General features: G+C 43.0%; 1 protein-coding gene across 1 annotated transcript in view; it reads left to right on the top strand.

The window, feature by feature from the left end:
- The window catches only part of LOC136885210 (clavesin-2), a 195,441-nt gene that overhangs the window by 56,547 nt on the left and 116,643 nt on the right, over nucleotides 1–22,251 (top strand). The window contains exon 3 of the mRNA XM_067157638.2: nucleotides 20,250–20,431. Within this exon, the coding sequence (XP_067013739.2) occupies nucleotides 20,257–20,431 (175 nt within the window). The 5' untranslated portion in view covers nucleotides 20,250–20,256. The remainder of the gene's footprint in view (nucleotides 1–20,249; nucleotides 20,432–22,251) is intronic.

The raw sequence follows: 22,251 nt of genomic DNA, 5'->3' as shown, positions 1-22,251 counted from the left end.
AAGAAAAAGCATTCGATAATGTTGATTGGACCAAGCTATTGGAGATTCTGAAGGTGATCGGGACCAGATACCGAGAAAGGTATATCTACAATCTATACAAAAATCAGTCTGCAGTAATAAGAATCGAGGGCTTTGAAAACGAAGCGACAATTCAGAAAGGAGTGAGACATGGCTGTAGTTTGTCTCCTCCCCTCCTTTTCAATATATAGAAAAGGTGGTAAGGGAAATCAAAGTGGAATTTGGAAAGGGAATCACAATCCAAGGAAAGGAAATTATAAATCTGTGATTTGCTGATGATGTTGTTATTTTATATGAGTCTTCAGAAGGTCTGGAGAAATTGCTAAATGCTATGGACGTAGTTTGGATAAGGAGTACGTGAATAAAATAAATAAATAAACATAAAACAAAAGTGATGGAGTTCGGTGGATCGAATTCAGGTGATTCGATTAGGAAATGAAGTCTTAAAGGAAGTAAATGAATATTGTTACTTGGGTAGTAAAATAACTAACGATGGCAGAAATAAGGAGGATAAAAAATTGCAGACTAGCACAAGCTGCGAAATTATTCCTTAAGAAATATTTCCTCACTTCGAACATTGATTTAGGAACTAGAAATATGTTTTTGAAGACTTTCGTCTCTAGTATGACAGTGTACGGAAGTGAAATATGGACAATAACTAGCTCAGAAAGGAACAGAATAAAAGCTTTTGAAATGTGATGTTACAGAAGAATGCTGAAGGTGAGGTGGATGGATCGAATCACGAAGGAAGAGACAGTGAATCGAATTGGTGAGGAGAACGATTTGGTTAAATTTGACTTGAAGAAGAGGTAGAATTACAGGACACATCTTAAGTTTTGGGGAGAAATAGTATGTGGTAAGATTGGTAGGGGTATATCATGACATCCATATGACAAATAGATTACAGTAGATATAGGATGTAGTAGTTAACGTAGAAATGAAAAGGTAATCACATGGTAGGATGGAATGGAGAGCTGCATCAAACCAGTCTATGAACTACAGAGCGCCAATAGAAGAAATACACTTTTCCAGGGTAGGGACTTGAAGCAGGACCTCCCTGCTGATAGGCTCGGCCCACAGCAAGCACGCTACGGTGGCATTGGTTGAAACCCACGGTGTGTTAGTGTTTGATGCACATTTCTCGCCATGGCTCTCAAGCCCGACCAAGCCACGAGCAGATTTAGCAACACCGCTTCGTAAAGTCCATGTGAATTCGCCCGCAAGGCGATCTGATTGGCTAACTTCAGCATCTGATAAAATGAGAACGATGCGGGATCATCATCATCATCATCATCATCATCATCATTTTCCCTCATCCAGCTCCTGCCCGGTCGGGGTATTTATGGCACTTCACCATCTTCCTCTTTCCTTCCACCATTCCTCTTCCACTCTTGTCCCAGTCTAAATTTCGTCTTCTTATGCCGCTCTTCACTGATTCAATCCACCTAGTTCTAGGTCTTCCTCTTGCTCTCTTGCCCTCGCACATTGCCTCCAGAATCTGTCTTGGAATTCTATTCTCCTCCATCCACTTTTCATGTCCAAACCACCTTAGCTTATTCTTTTCAACTCTCTCATTTAGCTTTCCTGTCCCAACTTCCTTCCTAACATTTTCATTTCTCAATCTGTCTTTCCTTGTCTTTCCTATCATACTTCTTAGGAATTGTCCAGCTCCATAGCTAAATGGTTAGCGTGCTGGCCTTTGGCCACAGGGGTCCCGGGTTCGATTCCCGGAAGGGTCGGGAATTTTAACCTTAATTGGTTAATTTCTCTGGCACGGGGGCTGGGTGTGTGTGTCGTCTTCATCATCATTTCATCCTCTACCGCCTCATGGGCAGTGTCCTGGAGCGTGAGACAACACCGCTTCGTAAAGTCCATGTGAATTCGCCCGCAAGGCGATCTGATTGGCTAACTTCAGCATCTGATAAAATGAGAACGATGCGGAATCATCATCATCATCATCATCATCATCATCATCATCATTTCCCCTCATCCAGCTCCTGCCCGGTCGGGATATTTATGGCATAAAACTGGGGATAAAACTGGGGAGGATGACCAGTACCTCGCCCAGACGGCCTCACCTGCCATGCTGAACAGGGGCCTTGCGGGGGGATGGGGAGATTGGAAGGAAGAGGGAAGGACGCGCAGGTCGCCTACGGGAGTCAAATCAAAAGCCATACGCCGTTTCATTTCATTTCTTAGGAATTTCATCTCACTGGCTTGAATTCTCCTCTCTTGCCTGCTAGTCCAAATCGCGAGATATCGACGTAATTTTTTCAAATTACTTATCAGTATGACCAACGCTCTAACGCTCGATTCACGTTGTTTCCGACCACCCTGAGTACATGTATTTATACAATTTCACATGTCATATGGAATCTGAGTACCTTCAGTTGTGTACAGGTGTGTAAATGGGCATAGGAATATATTCGACATATTACGTCTGTCTTCATTCTTCACCGGACTTAATAGGCCGTAGACTTGCTGTCGGTCTTAAACTTGACTTTCATTTTCACTCCAGATCACCTTGTACGATCAACCTACTACAGCTCACTACCAGTACGCAATTGACTTCTAAGCCATGAAGACTTCTACATATCGCTAGCCTAGTGCAGTACTGAAGTATCCGAAATGTTTAGATATCGACGTAGATTTATACCATTATTATTATTATTATTATTATTATTATTATTATTATTATTATTATTATTATTATTATTATTATTCCTTTCTTAATCTGCTTACCCTCCAGGATTGGTTTTTCCCTCGGACTCAGCGAGGGATCCCACCTCTACCGCCTCAAGGGCAGTATCCTGGAGCGTGAGACATTGGGTCAGGGATACAACTGGGGAGGATGACCATTACCTCGCCCAGGTGGCCTCACCTGCTATGCTGAACAGGGGCCTTGCGGGGGGATGGGAAGATTGGAAGGGATAGACAAGGAAGAGGGAAGGAGGCGGCTGTGGCCTTAAGTTAGGTACCATCCCGGCATTTGCCTGGAGGACAAGTGGGAAACCATGGAAAACCACTTCCAGGATGGCTGAGGTGGGAATCATTGACCTCCCGAGGCTGAGTGGACCCCGTTCCAGCCCTCATACCATTTTTCAAATTTTCGTGGCAGAGCCGGTAATCGAACCCGGGCCTCCGGGGGTGGCAGCTAATCACACTAACCACTACACCACAGAGGCGGACATTATTATTATTATTATTATTATTATTATTATTATTATTATTATTATTATTATTATTATTATTATTATTATTATTATTATTTTCCTCTCTAGTTCACTTTACAAATAACGTTATATGGACTATTTGTATAATCGCTCAAAAACAGAGTAAGTACATGGTTCTGTATGTTCATCGCACTTAATATTTTTAGACTTACTTTTAATTAGTATAAACATATAATTCACCTCCCTTGTAGACACAAACCCTTTGGATACCCACAACAAACATATCGATAGGTTCAATTATTTTTCCTGAGAAAGGTGAACCTGCGAGGAAGTTAGACAATTCTGTACACTCAAAAGAGTGATGTACATTCGGACAAACACACAATGGAATCTGGATGCGTTCAGTTGTGTACAGCTGTGTAAATCGGCATTGCAATATATGCAGTGTATGTCACACACGTGACCACGTCTAATATAGAAACTTCTTCTGTGGAGTCGTGGTATAGTGCCTGATTGCTATCTGAATAGTGCCAAATTTCCGAGGTCCTGCCCGCCCCTTCCGACTTAGTTTCATGTATTCCGCCGCGTTTATTCAATTCCAAACCAAGTCGGCCCCTCTTAAACGAAATGTGTGGTTACGGGCCAGAAGACAGCAGGAATCGTGAGCGCCATAATTCATTATGGGTACCCCAAATGAACGCGTGTAACGAGAACAGATACGAAGCTCTCTCTCACACACATATACACGGAGAGAGAAAGAGAGAGAGAGAGAGAGAGAGAGAGAGAGAGAGAGAGACCAGGAACAGTTCTGTATTGGCTGGAAACTGCCCACTACATGCTAAGCCTCGCAGTATCTCGCTTGGCAAGTATACCGTATACAGTAATTTCTGGATTGGATTCCTCACGTATAGAGAAGGAAAAAGTGTATATGAACATTGTTCCAGAAATGCGAAGGCTACTTTCTTGGCCTCCACGATCACCTGATCTAAACCAATTGGATTTCTTTGTGAGAGATTATGCAAAGTCGTTGGTGTACGCCACTGCTGTCGAGGATGAAGCAAAACTTCATGGTTGAACTGTAATGCCCATTCAAATAATACGTACAATACCGGGCATATTCGAACTCCATGCCACGACATGCACAAGCCTGCAGTACGCCAGGTGGCGGGCATTTTGAACACCATTTGTAAGATCATTATTCGAGTACATCAGTAGCCTACATGCAAGCTAGATCTCGACACCTGATGTTCTAGTCCGTGATACAGTCTGATATCTCGGACAGTACGCATTCCCGGACCCATATTTATATACACTTTTACCGAGCAAGTGGCTGTGCGGTTTGGGTCAAGCAGCTAACAGCTTGCATTCGGGAGATAGTGGGTTCGAGCCCCACTGTCGGCAGCCCTGAAGATGGTTTTCCGTGGTTTCCCATTTCCAGACCACGCAAATGCTGGGGCTGTACCTAAATTAAGGCACGGACACTTCCTTCCCACTCCTAGCCCTTTCCTATCCTATCATCTCCACAAAACCTTTCTGTGTTCGTGGGACGTAAAGCAGACTGCAATCGTATATACACTTTTTCCTTTTCTGTATGAGAGTAATCCAACACTAAAATTTTGCCGCGTATGTTTTAAACATCTTGTATAAAAGTGACGAGCTGGCACAAGAAAGTGGAAGCAATGCCAGACTCAGCTTGGGACCCCGTGGTCGCCAACCGCGCTATCAAGTTGAGCCCCTTTTAGTCACATCTTACGGCAGGCAGGGGTAGTGAATATATTATACCGCCCCACCAACAGGGAGTCCCCTTAAGAACTGCTACAAGAAAAAGGAAATGCTCTGACTCTTCGAAGAATGAAGGTATCGACTAAAATAGAGAAGAGCCTTGAAAGGAAAATCAAGCGAAATCGGGGAGGACAGGTGGCAGTCGGTGCCAGAAATCGCAGGAAAAAACATTGTGGCCACACTGCTGTAGATGCGAAACGTTTGAATATGGTGCAGTTTTAAGTAGCAGTATAGTCTCTAATTAACGCCTGAGAATCAGGTTAATGAGCAAAATAGGTACCAATACAGAGCGCACGACCGAGACATTGGTGCGCTGTTTGACCTCTGAAGTGAAAGCGCTCAAGGCGGCCGGTTTGTCTGTTCCACTTCTGCGTAATCTCTGTGGTCCACAGCTTCCTTCTAGAAGAAAGGAGAGGAGTCCTATGAAGACATCTGGTGCATACATTACTACAAAAACTCTGATGGTGTATGTTTTATGTACGTATTTAAAAAATAATATTTACATAGGCTATCCTTTCAGTCACATAGAACTACCGTTCTTTTCAGCCTTTCTGGTTTCCCAGTACACCTTCATGTTGGTGTAGAATACGGTGCTAGTTATTTTTCTTACTCATTTCGGATGATCCTTTACCCCATGTGCCTCAGGGGCACCGGTTCGAACCTCCTTCTTTGCAGTAGCCGTGTAGCCTATGGAGTATTTCCAAGTAGTGAGAAGATCAAGACGATATTCTGATTGATATTCTTGTGTTAGACATTCGAAAGAGATGACCGTAAAATACAAGAGGGCGCTTCCTCGCAGAAAGTGCGAGCTTTTCAAATTTAGAGTACTGCCCTGATGGTGATGATTATTGTTTTAAAAGGACGTACAACTGGCAACCATCCTTTCCTAACGCTAATGAGGAGGAAAATGAAGGAGGCCTGACACTTCGAAGAATGAAGGTACCGACAAAAGAAAGGGAAGGGACACGAAGGACTTCCTTCACCTCGCAAGACTAATACTATCAGGGTCGGAAGGGAACAACAGTTGACCAATGGTGGTCAGACAGGAAAGGTGAAAGTGAGGAATCTAACACAAGTAAAGGGAAGCAATGCGAGAAGCAGGTAGGAGTGTGGTCATCAACCCATGCTCCCAAGCTGAGAGCCCCCGATCCTCCTCCTTGTCGGCTTTTAAGTCAGGTAGGGGATACCTTGGGTGCATTCCACTGTCCTACCCGCACGGAGAAGAGTACAGCCACAGCCTTCGACTTCAGGCAATATTTATTTAAATTAATTAATTTAATTAATTAATTAATTAATTAATTTACAAGTGCTTTAATGTGCAGGCTTTCCTCAAAGGAGGTATAAGAAAGGATTAGAACTGCGAAGGCAGTAGCTGTGTCCTCAACGTATAGCTCAGGAGTTCACTTGATTCGAAAATGTACATAAGGCACATAAAACAATAAGACGGTTACACCTGCAAAAAATAAGTGTTCGTTATTTCTTCCAGTGTGTGTGTGTGTGTGTGTGTGTGTGTAGGAGTATTATTATGGGTCTACCAGCAGAGGGTATAAACTAACAGGACGACAGCGATGAATAAGGGAGCAAAGTCGAGCATAGTCCTATTGTAAATAACTTACCAAGGGAGATGTTCAATAAATTTCCAATTTCTTTGAAATCATTTCGGAAAAGGCTAGGAAAGCAACAGATAGGGAATCTGCCACCTGGGCGACTGCCCTAAATGCAGATCAGTATTGATTGATGATTGATGATTGTGCAAATTCCATCCGTCCGATCTCCTTGGGATAACCTTTGTTCCTTTCTAGCCCAAGAAACCTGCGAAGGACTCAATCATCACCACCATTGTTCTTCTCTAAAACTGGAATATTCCTTAATTTTACCGTCTTTCTCGTCCTTTAGCCGTTACCATCATTCTTAAATCGGAAAGAACCTCCCCCACCCACATCTTCTTGATGACTCTGACAATCGCGGAGCATCACCAGGCGAGTCTGACCTTGTTACCACTCACCTGTCATCTTCCTTGTCCAATCCCCACAGGTCAAATGAATAATTATTTCAACCCAGACGGCAATATGTTTGCGAGAAGTCTTCATATTCCTCACCTTTTATGGCCATTTTGTTTGCTTCACCATTACTTTTATTGTTTGAGAACTTCTTCTTCTCCTCCAGATGGTGATTATTGTTTTAAGGGGAAGTATAAATGGCCGGCCCCGTGGTGTAAGGGTAGCGTGCCTGCCTCTTACCCGGAAATCCCGGCATCGATTCCCGGCCAGGTCAGGGATTTTTACCTGGATCTGAGGGCTGTCTCGAGGTCCACTCAACTTACGTGATGAGAATTGAGGAGCTATCTGACGGTGAGATGGCGACCCCGGTCTAGAAAGCCGAGAATAAGGGCCGAGAGGATTCGTCGTACCGACCAAATGACACCTCGTAATCTGCAGGCTTTGGGGCTGGGCAGTGGTTGCTTAGTACGCCAAGGTTCTTCGGGGCTGTAGCACCATGGGGTTTGAATTGGAAGTACAAATGGGCAACATCCTCTATTAACACTAACCAGAACGGAAATGGAAGAGTTCCGACACTTCTGCTCCTTCTACTCCAGATAATCACTATCACCAAGCACTTCTTCTTCTTCTTCTTCTTAACATTATTATTATTATTATTATTATTATTATTATTATTATTATTATTATTATTATTATTATTATTATTATTATTATTATTATTATTATTATTATTATTATTTTGTCGCAAACCTAATACCATCGGGGTCGGAAAAGTACAAGAGTTGACCAGGAATAAGAAAGATGAAGGCGAGAACCCTGACTGAAGTAAGTGGAAGCAGTGCCAGGTACAGCTATGGTATCCGTGGTCGCCAATCCACGCTCCCAAGATGAAAGATCCTGGATCCCCTTTTAGTCTCCTTTTACGACTGCAGGGGATTCTGCGGAAGTATTCTACCTGCCCCATCCACAGGGGGATCTCCTCTAGGGGCACTCAACTTGAACCCCATATCTTAGCTCCCCATTACTTCCACTTACTTGTGCCAGGCTTCTAAGTTTTCCTACCCCTATTCCTCTGGACAATTTTTGTTCCCTTGCCTCCCTGACGATTTATGTTTACTAGACCTAGCGAGTCATTTATTTCCACAGCTTTGACGACTTTTTCGATGCATTCCACATTAAAATAATCCCTACGAGCAAGCATTTCTTCTTGGGTTGGCGTTGAAACAAACTGACAATATCACTGCTATACACCAGGACCAAAGATGGTTCTGAATTACCTCCACTTGCCTGATTGATGCTTCTGTCTATCGGCTTTTCTGCCTGATCTCTCTTGGTCAACCCGTGTTCTCTTCCTATCTCAATATTATTTATTAGGCTTGAGAAATCTAAGAAGTCTGGTGGTGGTGATTATTGTTTTAAGAGGAAGTACAACTGGGTAACCACCCTCTTTTAACACTAATCAGAAGAGAAAAAGAAAGAGGTCCAATCCTTCGAAGGATGACGAAGGGGAAGGACCGCGTAAAAAAATGAAAGACTCCGTAGCCCTCGCAAACCTAATAGCTGTTTTTTTTTTCTATTTGCTTTACGTCGCACCGACATAGATAGGTCTTATGGCGACAATGGGACAGGACAGACCTAGGAATGGGAAGGAAGCGGCCGTGGCCTTAATTAAGGTACAGCTCCAGCATTTGCCTTGCGTGATAATGGGAAACCACGGAAAACCATATTTAGGGCTCCCGACAGTGGGGTTCGAACCCACTATCTCCCGGATGCGAGCTCACACCTGCGCGCCCCTAACCGCACGGCCAATTCGCCCGGTAAACCTACTAATAGCGTCGGAATTGGAAGAGCGCAAAAGATGATCAAGGAAGGTCAGATTGGAAAGCTGATAATAAGGAGACTGGCACAAGTGGATACAATCCCTGCCTCAACTAGGGTCCCCGTGCTCACCAAAACACACTCCCAATCTGAAAACCTAAGCCAAGTGCCTAAGAAGTATTTTGCTTTCAAAATGTTTATTGAATCTTCTCTATCTTCAGTTGATATCTCATTTCTGCAATGAATTGGATGAGATTGATAATACCATAGTTTTGTCCCTCAAAACAACAATCAAGAGTGCGAGTCGCCTACGCGGTATAAGCCGTGTAGCTGTTTGTAATTCAGGAGAAGGTAAGTTCGAATCCCATTGCCAACAGCTCTGAGGTTGGTTGTCCGTGGTTTCTCATTTTGAAACCATGTAAACACTTTAATTGAAGCCACAGCCCATTCCTATGCTTTGACGAAAGCTTTCCTGTGTCACTGACAAGTCAAATCACTTGCATGTCAAATAATTAATTATCGACTGAGATCAAAGGCAAAACTGTAGACTAAATCTGAGAAAGCTCTCACTTTCTATGAGGAAGCACCGTCTCGTCTTTTCTGGTCATCTCTCTCGACCAGAATATCAACTAGCATAATTCTTGATCTTCTCGTGACTAGGAAATAAATTCCACTGTATGTGAATCTGCAGTGAAAGGGAATCTAACCTCTGTCTCTAAGACACTGATTCAAAAAGAGAAATTAAGTTCAGAACCTGGGGACACGGGATACCTAAAAATAACTTGATAGTAATTAAACAGTCAGTGGAAGCTTCATATCTAAAAAAAAAAAAAAAGACTAAATATTTAGACTACAATTATTATTTAATAACAAGGAGACTAAACTGTTCGGAAATTTGCATATACAGCAATGAAAAATGAAATGAAATGGTGTATGGCTTTTAGTGCCGGGAGTGTCCGAAGACAAGTTCGACTCGCCAGATGTAGATCTTTCGATTTGACTCCCGTAGGTGACCTGCGCGTCGTGATGAGGATGACATGATGATGAACACGACACATACACCCAGCTCCCATGCCAGCAAAATTAACCAATTATGGTTAAAAGTCCCGACCCTGGCGGGAATCGACCCCGGGACCCCTGTGGCCAAAGGCCAGCACGCTAACCATTTAGCCATGGAGCCGGACTATATACAGCAATAATTAAGGATTAAACTTCGCTATTGCTAGCTAGCATTCATTTCCTAGGTATACGACTCAGTCAGATGGCTTCTCTCCCACGAGTCGTATCTTGGACCACTCCTCCCATATACTGTATGCAATTTTGCAATAACCTGTTAACGATATCAAACCGTGCAGTAGACAAATAATAGTCCGGAATCACGTAACTCCCGGAAGTGAGGTAAGAAGGCCAGTCAAACTGGCTTCCCAAAAGTAGCAATTATAGAATGATCCCTTGGATCAAGCTTTCGAACAGAAAGTACACAATGGACTCCGGAGAATGGTTGTGTCAGACAATCATTTAAAGGTGAGTGGAACACCTCGATCGATTGATTGATTGATTGATTGATTGATGAAGGAAATAATCATTTCTAATGGGAAATAAAACGAGATAATTATCCCCTTTAGATCCCGCTATAAGAGAGAGAGAGAGAGAGAGAGCCGGCCTCTGAATCCGAAGATCATAGGTTCAGATCCAGTGGAAACTATCGGATTTTTAGGGGCAAATAATAGTTCATTCGACACTCAATGTTGTACGATGTCGGTATGTAAAGGATTCGTGGTGTCACATTAGGTGTTTCTCGACAAATTTAATTGAAACTCAACCACAGATCGCCCAGGAGAGTTCCGTTTTCCTTTTTTACTGCTTGTTTAACGTCGCACTAACACATCGAAGGTGTTCTGCTATGGAAAGATGGGCAAGGGCTAGGGTTGGGAAGGTAGCGGTCGTGGCCTCAATTAAAGTAAAGCATTAGCCTGGTGTGAAAATGGGAAACCACGGGAAACCATCTTCAGGGCCACCGACGGTGGGATTCGAATCCACTGTCTTCCGAATGCAAGCTCACACCTGCGCAACTCTAACCGCGCGGCCAACCACTCGGTAGTTCTTGTTTCTGTGCCATGTAATAAGAGTGAAAATGAGCGTCAAAACTGACACAGCTAAAAGGCATTAAGAGCCGGCCCAGCAGTCTAGGGGTAGCGTGCCTGGCTCTTACCCCGAGACATCGTGTTCGATTCCCGGCCAGGTCAGGAATTTTTACATGGATCTGAGTGCTGGCTCGAGGTCCACTCAGCCCACGGCATTACAATTGAGGCGCCACCTGACGGAGAGATGGCAGCCCTGGTCTAGAAAGCCAATAATATAGGATTCGTTGTGCCGACCACATGACACCTCGTAATCTGCAGGCCTTCGGGCTTGGTAGACCATGGCCCTTTGGGGCTGTTGCACCATGGATTTGGATTTTTAAATGGCTTCAGATCAAAATGCCTGCATTATGATACCTGAGGACCTCGAAAGCCTAATGCCATCGGGGTCGTAAATGAACAGAAGTTGGACAAGGGCGGTCAGATACGAATGATGAGCGAGAGGAGCCTGACGCATATAAATGGAAGCAATGCCACACTCAAATAGGGGAAATAGGGGTAGTTCACCAACCCACGCTCCCAAGGCGAAAACCCCTTTTAGTCACCTCCCACGACAGGCAAGGAAAACCGTGGGTATATTACACCACTCCTATCTACAGAGTTAAAATGAGTAAGCCTGACCCTTCGAAGAATGAAAGTGTCGACAAAGGAGAATAGGAAGGGAAGATGAAAGTGAGAAGCCTTGCACAAATAAATGGAAGCAGAGCTGTAGTAAGGTAACGGCGAACCCGATCGTCTTCGAGGGTCCCCACTTTCTAAGGGGCCACCATTTAAAAAAATATTTAAATAGAGATTAAAAAATCCACAGCTTGTTTCTAGTCATTTGACTAGGTGAGGAATGGAATCAATGAAGCCCCCATCTAGCGGCGAGGATAGGAATTTTGCTAGCTGCCGAAGCCTGTCACACTCCCCTGGGGCAATGATTAATGACTGACAGATGAAATGATATTGGAGAAGGTTGCTGGAATGAAAGACAACAGGTGAAACCGGAGCACCCGGAGAAAATCCTGCCCTGCTTCCGCTTTAGCCAGCACAAATCTCACATGGAGTGACCAGGATTTGAATTACGGAACCCAGTGGCAAAAGGCCGGCGCGCTGTCGCCTGAGCCACGGAGACTTTAAACACAGATATCAAACAAATTTTCAGTGCTCGAAATGAGCCGGTTAAAGTATTGGATAACGTTAATCGGTGAGACTCGGCTAAATCTACAGTCAGTCAGTCAGTCAGTCAGTCAGTCAGTCATTCAGTCCAACCCTTGTCCCGTTTCTCTGCGGGGTCGGGTACGAGATGAAATGAATCTGTCGTGGCTGGTTTTTTTGACTGGATGCCCTTCCTGACGTCAACTTCATCAGAAGAGTTAGAGATGAAATGAATGACGTGATATATGATAGTAGGAAGGAAAAAGGTGAAACCCGGTGCCTGCACATAGCCTACTCCTGTCGAATAGCACCAAGGGGTCTACTCAAGGCTTAACGTCCCCATCCAACGGACGAATCGCCATCAGCTGCGTCATATGCCCTGACTCCATATGAGCACTGCGGAGAGGTTTGGAATTTAATCCAGGCTTTTGGCACGCAATCTAGTGATTAGAAATTGTATACCACCACCTCTCCTACCCTGCCGACCAACAATCTGACAGTTAATTTTTTTTGGACCAACGGGACTCGAACCGGCTAACCACGGTGTCAGACCGTTTAGACTTCAACGCCTTAACGACCATTACCACCAAGCGGGCTTCGGCTAAATCTGCAGTATTAAGGCAATTTTGGAAGTATGACGCATTTTGAGAATGAATATCAAAATATTATTTTAAAACCTTCAAGCTCTTTACGCCTTACTCTATCGTGAAATCGTGAAATTACCAGCGTTTCGCCCCAGTGCAGCAATGGGCTCGTCACTTAGATTGCCACACGTTTCTATGACGCGGGTGGCTACTAGGCATTTGATACGTCACTGACGAGCCCATTGCTACACTGGGAGGAAACGCTGGCAATTTCACGACTGGGTAAGACCTAAAAAGGTTGAACATGTCTAACCTTCGCGATCAATTATGGTTTCCTTTTGGAAAATTTTTGAAAATATATAGGCCTACTTTGGAACAACACACTAATGCTACAGTTGTTTAGTACTTCAAAAACATATTTTAATGTACATTTTCAATTAATTCATTTAATAATAATTTCTTATGGCTATTGCTAGCCTGGTGCAGCCCTTGTAAGGCAGACCCTCCGACGAATGTGGGTGGCATCTGCCAAATGTGGGAAACTGTGTGTTTTGGTAGTGGAGGATAGTGTTGTGTGCGTGGTGTATGAGTTGCAGAGATGTTGAGGACAGTACAAACACCTAGTAATATTATTATTAATAATAAGTATAATAATGTATTTTTACGTCCCACTAACTACGATTTTCGGAGACGCTGAGGTACTGGAATGTTGTCCCACATGAGTTATTTTACGTGCCAGTACATCTACCGACACAAGACTGACGTATTCGAGGACCTTCAAATACTACCGGACTGAGCCAGGATCGAACCTACCAAGTTGGGGGCAAAAGGCCAGCGCCTTATCCGTCTGAGCCACTCAACCCGTCAAACACTAATTCCAAGAGCCAATGGAATTAACCATTTAAGATTAAAATCCTCGACTCGGCCGGGAATGGAACCCGAGGCTCTCTGAACCGAAGAGCACTACTCTGACCATTCAGCCATGGAGCCGGACATTAACTTAATTGTAATTATTCGGCTATTTCTCAGCAGTCCGAGTAATTCCGCACTATGGTAGCTAATTCTGTAGAAGTCCGTAAATTCATTGCCAATACCACTCGAAAGTAGTAATACATATTGTAGAAGCCCTTGCCTTAAAGAAGCTTGTCTTCTAAACACAGACCAAGAGTAAGTACTGACGTTTCTTGATGCTACCACCAGAGCTGTTGGTGTGGTGATAATTGTTGATCTAAGAGGCAACCATCCTCTCTTAACACAAATCAGAGGACAAAATAGAAAGGGGTCCAACACTTCGAAAAATGAAGGAATAGGCAAAAAAAAAAAAAAAAAATAAGGACTACGAAGGATATGAAAATGAAAGATGCCCTAGAGCTCGAAAACCTAATACCGTCCAGTTCGGAAGAGAACAAGAGTTGACCAGATGGAGTCGGATAAGAAAGATGAAGACCTTGCTAGACCGAACTAAGGGAACTGTAGTCGCAAACCCACACTCCCAATTTCAGGGCCCCTGGTACCCCTTTTAGTCACCTTTTACGACAGGTACCTCAAGGGGAGTGTCCTAGAACGTTAGACTTTGAGTCGGGGATACAACTGGGGTGGACGACCAGTACCTCGCCCAGACGGCTTCACCTGCTATGCTGAACAGGGGCCTTGTGGGGGGATGGGAAGATTCGAAGGGATAGACAAGGAAAAGGGAAGGAAGCGGCCGTGGCCTTAAGTTAGGTAATGTCCCGACATTTGCCTAGAAGAGAAGTGGGAAATAATGGACAACCACTTCGAGGATGGCTGAGGTAGGAATTGAACTCCCTCTACTCAGTTGACCTCCCGAGGCTGAGTGGGCGTACCACATCTCAAATCTCGTGGCAGAGCCTGGAATCGAACCCGGGCCTCTGGGGTTGGCAGCTGATCATACTAACCACTACACCACAAAGGTGGACAGTGTTGCATTTTAATCAATTTTAACATATCCTCGATAAGAGGACAGTAATAGCAGCATATATTTTCGTTACACATATCCAACTACCAGTGCAGCAACCGCTTGATGTAGACTACGTAGAAACGTACTTGGACGGTGAGCGTTCCAAAAATATGAACGTTTTAAAAATCGAAATAATCTCTAGACAACACGAGAGAGACGACAATGTTCAATATCTCATTTTAAAGAAAAAGGACCAGTAAATCTAGAAACAAGTGTCTGACCTAGGTATGATGTCATCGGATGATGCAGTAGTACTGTTATCTTGAGATACCGCAATCGCCGTGCCGCGCGGCTAACAGTTAGAGTAGTTCTGGACTACGACGCAGTAGCACGTCGTGTGATATGTCGTTTCATTCTTCTCAGTGGTTATGTACGTATACGCCACATAAGAATCAAACAGCAAACATTTGAGAAAACTGTTGTACAAAAAACTGCTAAATATTACTGTCTTTCGGAAAATGTCGCGACATATGGACAATAAAAGGCTTCAAAATTATTGAGAACTCATTAGAGAGGATAGAGCGATTTATCAGAATTCCAAAAAATCCAACATCACCCGTGGCAAGAGTCAGAAGGTTTAGCTGGAGCCTCTCAAAGTTTAAGCAGCCAAGTGTTGTGAGATGTATTCCATGCAACTGGAGCTCCAAACAGTGATAGAAAAATTTCAACCCCATACTAAATAGATACTATTTTCGCGGGGGGAAAAGGAGTCGATTATCGGCTGGGTCGGGGATTTTAACTTTGTCTGCTTAATTTCTCTGGCTTTGGGCTGGGTGTTCGTATTCGTCTTAAATCAATAAGTTCAATTCATCAATTAAATTGTCCGACTCCATGGCTAAATGTTTAGCGTGCTGGCCTTTGGTCCAGAGGGTCCCAGGTTCGATTTCCGGCCTGGCCGGTGGTTTTAACCTTAATTGGTTAATTCCAATGGCTCTGGGGCTGGGTGTATGTGCCGTCTTCATCATTATAATTCATTATAGGTAGGCCTTCCTCATCCGTCGGCTACGCGGCGTCCACTCGAAAGACCTGAACCACGCCTCTTCGGAAACCACACGTCATTTTTACTATCATCAATTCAATTAATAATTAATAATAATAAAAATACAAATTTGTAGTTAGTTGCATGGTAGATAAGACCGGAAGTCAAAAATTAAAAATCTAGATACTTTATTTCGACAATACCACCTATCACGTGGTATGTACAGTATGTTTTTAATTTTTATTTTATTAATAAATAGGGTTCCAGAGAGCAAGAGCTCTGTCAAGAGAACAATACATAGATAATCACAACAATGGCGGATTAAGGTCTAAGGTCTAAGGTCTAAAAGTCAAAAAGTAATAATAGTGGTTTTACATATGATTTGACTATCACTATTTACCTAATGGAGAGGATTATATTAAGTGGATTATTATCAAAGTAACAATACAGGAGGGACAACATATTTGACTTTTAAGGTGACTTTAGAAATAAAAAATATAAGAGAAATAACTGTTAGACATTCATAGTGCCTAACAGATACTTCTTAAGTTTATTACGAAATGGCACAGTTTTAGAGATGGTTGCTATATTGTCAGGAATGCTGTTATATTCAGATATTAGTAAGTGTTGCACTCCTTTAGTGTCAAACCTTGTTGTATAATTTTGAAAAAACACGTAATTTATTGTCGCCATTTATGCTTTCACGGCCCGTACTTATAGACATAAGGCCTTTGGGCTTATGCCGTGTCAAGAAAATAAGGTGAAATTCTTTACGTTTCGCAGAGAACTATGCTCTGCGTCTTATATGAATGAATGTCAGTGACTTTAGGAAATTCAGAGGTGGTGAACATTTTATTATGCACGACTTTATGAATAAGAAGTGATGCATTTAATGAGATTAAGTTTTCTACGTCAATACCTGCAGTCGTGACCCCGTTCGAAGATTTTAAATGTAATCGATTTATTTTCTTTGTTTTTGTGTCGATCGTCATGGAAAAAATGTTATTTCAACGCTGGAAATTGTTTATGACGATCCATTTTCTAGAGTTATAGAACAAAAGGGCTTAAAATGTTATCTCAGCATGGAAAATTTTCCATGACTATTCATTTTCTTCTAGAGTTGGCTTAAATGAGTTCATTTTTAAGAAATATTTTTATTTAAAAACGAAAATAGAATACTATAAAAATCCCTACTCTCCAAATCATTTCCTCCTCCCCTCACCCCCAAGTCCTTCATCCCACTTCGGTTTTAAAAATCTCTACGTCGAGAGGAACATCCCTCAACCTGGCAACACTGGCTACTACCGATCCACAGAGTGAGCTATGATTTTAGGTAAAGAACACCGAATCACGTGAGTTACAGAGCGGAAATGGGTCAACTGTAATGAGAAGTGTTCCACTCCATCACGTAATACAAGAACAGACGTCAGGGTCACACTCCATCTCGCGTAATAAGAAAGACAGCTTCATCTTACATAATACTAATGAAGTAACTTTCACTATGACTTTCTCCGCTTGGGATTATTCATCAACACCTCGTGATAGATCCCACACTCAGAACCACCGTGCCGTTGTGGTCAGTGAGTGACTTCGGGAAATCCGCTCACTAAGATGAGAAGTGAATGGGCCTTAGCGAATGACTTTCACACCAGAAATGGGTAAAACTGGAGAATTACATCCGCAAAGAAACTGTTCAACACTCCATTGATTGATAACAGTGAAGTTCATTTGATCGCTGGCCAATGTCACTTGACAAGCCCGTTACATGATTAACATCTCTGGTTTGACCCCTCCGACCTCAATGCTTTTAAAGGGATGATACCAGATGGGATGTGAAGGATAATACGTCAGCTCTGTAGTGTATGGATAGCGTGCATGCGTCTTATCCGAAGGCTCCGAGCTCGATTCAAAGTCCAAGAACTTTAATTCTGGTGGTCGCGGTGGCGGTGGTTGTTTTAAGTACAACTGGGCAACCAGTCTCTCTTACCAGTAATAGGAATGGAAAAAGAAGGGTATCCGACGTGTAGAAAAAGAAAGAGAGAAGATACGAAGGCTGTGAAAATTAAAATCTCCGTAGGCCTCACAAAACCTATTACTATCGGGGTCATAAGAGAACAATTTTTAACCACGGGACGTTGGAGAGGAAAGAAGTAAGGAGCCTGCACAAGTAAGTGGAAGCAACAGCAGACTCAGATAGGGGACCGATGGTTGCCACCCCACTCTTCCAAAACGAGAGAGCCTGGGTTCCCTTCTAGTCGCCTCGCATGACAGGCAGGGGATACCGTGGATGCATTATTCTACTGCCTCCATCCATAGGATAGGTTCGATGAGAACAAGAGTTGTCCAATGGAGATCGGGTAGGAAAGAAAAACGTGAGAAGCCTGGCATAAGTGAAACGAATTTGGGCTCAGCTGGGGATCACGTGGTCATCAACCCAAGCTCCGAAGATCTAAGCCCGGTGGATAACCTCTTTTGATAACCTTTTATGACAGGCAAGGGATAGCATGGATGTATTTCACCACCTCCGCCCACAGAGGAAAAACAACACCAAAATGGATGGGAAAAAGAACTGATGGATGTGCCCGTAGCAAACACTATAAAATAATTTTGGACATCTAATTTCTTTCATATGTTCACTCTTTAAATAGGCCTATGTCTTTACACAGCTCTATATCTACACTCATAAGCAACAACAGCAAAGAAGTATGCGCACCTTGAAAGAGCCATATCCCGGGCGAGTTGGCCGTGCGGTTAGGAGCGCCCAGCTGTGAGCTTGCATCCGGGAGATAGTGGGTTCGAATCCCACTGTCGGCAGCCCTGAAGATGGTTTTGCGTGGTTTCCCCATTTTTACACCAGACAAATGCTGGGGCTGTACCTTAATTAAAGCCACGGCCGCTTCCTTCCCATTCTTACGTCTTTCCTATCCCATCGTCGCCATAAGACCTATCAGTGTCGGTGCGAGGTAAAGCAAAATAGCAACAAAAAAGAGCTATAGCGGGGGCATCTTGAAAGATGCACTTAGTACGGTGTTCGGACCACCCGTAACACGGAGGCAGGCGGTGATACGGTCGGGCATGGAAGCACACAGACGTCAGATGTTCTCCTGAAGACGACCCTGCCACAGATATCGCAACTGGCCCTTTAAATTTGCCGTAGTTATCGCTGGCCGAAATTACGGTGCAATCTGGCCCCAACCGTTCTCGATGACGAGATGTCTAGAGACCTCGTTGGCCAAGGAAGTATGCGGACATCATGAAGGCAGTTCAGAGATACCCATGTTGTGTGTGGCTGGCCATTGTCCTATTGGAGAATGTGGTTGTCAAGCTGCACCAGGAAAGGAACGCAGAATTTCCTGGACGTATCGTCGCGCCATCCGGGTTCCTTCACTCACCGCTGGCGGGGAGTGGGAATTGAATGAAATGGTACCCCACACTTTGTCACCCGTCGTTGGGGCGGTGTGTCGCTCAACAATGAAGTATGAATGACTGCGCTGGCCAAGACGTTTCCAGACTCGAAATCGGCTATCGTCTGTATCCAGACAGAACCGTGATTCGTTGCTGAACACCACTCATTGCCAATTCACTAGCTGCCATGGTACCGGTTCGTGGCAGAATTTCAAACGTGGTCGGCAGATCTCAAGTCCTAATGATAGACATCGTAAGGAATGCCGAGGCCGAAGCCTCTGCTCTGCTCTGCTAGACGCCTGGATGTGGTATAGGTTGACATAGGCGTAATCCCAGCTGCCGTGATATGTCTTTGGATGGTGTGCAGCGACGCTCTTGGAGTGTTTACAGCCTGCCGCGATCAACCCGAGCCTTACGTGTACCCTTACGTTACCACTACGTTGAACACCGATGCATAGTGTAGGCTACTTAGAACGAATCAAGTGGCAAGCAGTCTCTCAAACTCATCTAGCGGGTTAAAGACTTGTCGAATCTGCTGCCGGGCATGTCTCAAGTTAGTTTTGCGGTTCTCACTGCTCACACTGTTAATTAAAGCTTTATTCAGTGTCTTGCATCTTGCAGGAGGGATATGTACGCCCCCTAGTGGCACTTTCTCGCAAGTAATCACCATTAAAAGCAAATGAGACATATGCCACCCTATGATGAAATGAAATGGCTGATACTGTGTGGCAACCTTCGTTGCACTCGTGCGTTTCGTTCATGGTGGTGGTGGTGACTATTGTTTTAAAAGGATGTACAAATGGCAACCATCCTCTATTAACACTAATCAGAAGGGAAAATAAAAGAGGTCCGACCCTTCAAAGAATAAAGAATAGGCAAAAGAAAGTAGATTTTATATTATCAACAATGAACGGAAACATATTTTACTGCCAAAACAATCATGGCCTCTCAAGATGCTATTTTGAACGACAAATTTGCATTACCTACTTTGCACAGGTGTTTCGTTTATATACTTGTCTTTCTTCAGTGTTCCTATAATCAAAATTCGCAAATCTGCTTTCAATTCCTTTTCTGTTTTTATTGCGTTAATTACACTCATCGAAAGCTCACTGATGATGGAACTTGGGAGAATGTAACCTTTTAGAGCAATGTCATTGCGATACATTCTTTGTTATAAACTTTAGCTCTCAAATAAGAAATGTAAATAGATCTTGGGTGTATGTGTTTCCAGGTTCACAATGGCTTCTAGAACGTGGTTGACGGAGCCAGATGAGTACGAGTGCAAACTGTCACTAGAGACCCAGCGGATAGCCAAAGAAGAGCTTAGAGAAGATAAGGCAACTCGAGATCAAGCCTTGCAGCAAATGAGGGACTGGGTGAAGACCAATCCGCGCATCGTCAACTGCAGACTTGGTGAGTAGGACCTATTTCATTCAATGGAAAAATGTATCAACATCATGTGGGAGTGTAGTTCAGTATCTAATGAAGTTATGTTAACATGAACTACGAAAATTGCAGCCGAGTTTCATGAATTAACCATAATATTACTCTTGTGATTAGAACCTCCATGGTTCAGACGGCAACGCGCCGGCCTCACACCGCTGGGTTCCGTGGTTCAAATCCCGGTCACCCCATGTGAGATTTGTGCTGGGAAAAAGCGAAACAGATAGGTCTTATGGCGACGACAGGATAGGAAAGGCCTAGGAATGGGAAGGAAGCGGCCGTGGCCTTAATTAAGGTACTGAGTTGTTGTTATTCTTATTGTCCTACTGTTCGTAAATATTACGAAGTTTATGTTAATGAATTGTTATTTGTTTTTCTCCGGGTACTCTGGTTTTCCCAGTCATCTTTTATTCCATCAACACTCTCCCATATCATTTCATTTCATCTGTCAGTCATTAATCATTGCCCCAGTGGAGTGCGACAGGCTGCGGCAGCCGGCACAATTTCTATCCTCGCCGCTAGATGGGGGCTTCATTCATTCCATTCCTAACCCGGTCGAATGACTGGAAACAGGCTGTTGATTTAATTACTCTTGTGACTGTTCCTATACATCACAAACACAATTCATGTAACAGGCGAGGACGATATACAGTAGATGTGAAATCAAAAGTATGTACGAGACAACGGACAAGAGTGTCTACTCTTACGATCAAAGAGGTACCGGTATCTTACGCCATAGTAAATACACTATAGAGAATACGTGCCACTTTGCGAGATATCGCAAGATATTGGTTGCCAACGCACCTAGCGGAACGGCCTTGAAACTGAGTGTATTAGGAATACCGATCAGTTGATGTGTGAAATTTTGTTCTTGGATCTGCGCCAAGAAAAAAGATTTTCGTGAAAATTTAATTATCCGGTGGCAAAAGTTTTTTGATTTACAATCATACTAGCATTTAACCATGTTTGGTAAGGTTTGTGCTGTTTTTGGCTGCAATAACTTTGAAGCTGTTCAGCTATCGAAGTCTTTCTTCTGCTTTTCTCGAAACAAAACAGTGGGGCCTGTCTTATCAATAGTGAATTTATTATCTCCTAAAAATTGCTCTATCTTCTTAATATATTCATTTTTATACAGTATTACTGCATAGTAGTATTGCCTTTACCTGCCTTGGTGAAAATTAAACCTACTACTGATAATAAATTATTTAACCTTGTATTACAGAATTTGAATACTGTATGTCACAATATTAAATAGTAAGCACAGGTCACTATTAAGTAACATAATATATTTCATATCCTTGTGTGCATTCTCTGGGAAGTATGTAATACATACCGGTACAGTGAATAGTTCGATTATGTTCCTAAACTGAACTCAATATTACAAGATAAAAAAATGTGCGAAATAATGAACGAGCCTACTCAATATAGAAGTTGTTGACTTTGATTTTTGTTTTAGTTTGTTAAATTGTTTGTTAGCTGCTGAATTGTTATTATTATTATTATTATTATTATTATTATTATTATTATTATTATTATTATTATTATTATTATTATTATTATTATTATTATTATTGTCTTATTGTTTGTAAATATTAAGAAATTTGTGTTAATATATTATTTGATTAAGGAAATTTAAAAAATACAAAAACAAAATTTTTCTTCTTCTTCTTCTGCTACTTCTACCGCTTTTCCCACATCTGTGGGGTCGCGGGTGCGAGCTGTGTCGCACATGTGGTTTTGGCCCTATTTTACGGCCGGATTCCCTTCCTGACGGCAACCCTGAATAGAAG

Source organism: Anabrus simplex, chromosome 1 (assembly GCF_040414725.1).
Source record: "Anabrus simplex isolate iqAnaSimp1 chromosome 1, ASM4041472v1, whole genome shotgun sequence".
NCBI lineage: Eukaryota > Metazoa > Arthropoda > Insecta > Orthoptera > Tettigoniidae > Anabrus > Anabrus simplex.
Note: the sequence above shows the minus strand (reverse complement) of the source record. Positions and strands in the feature narration are given on the sequence as shown.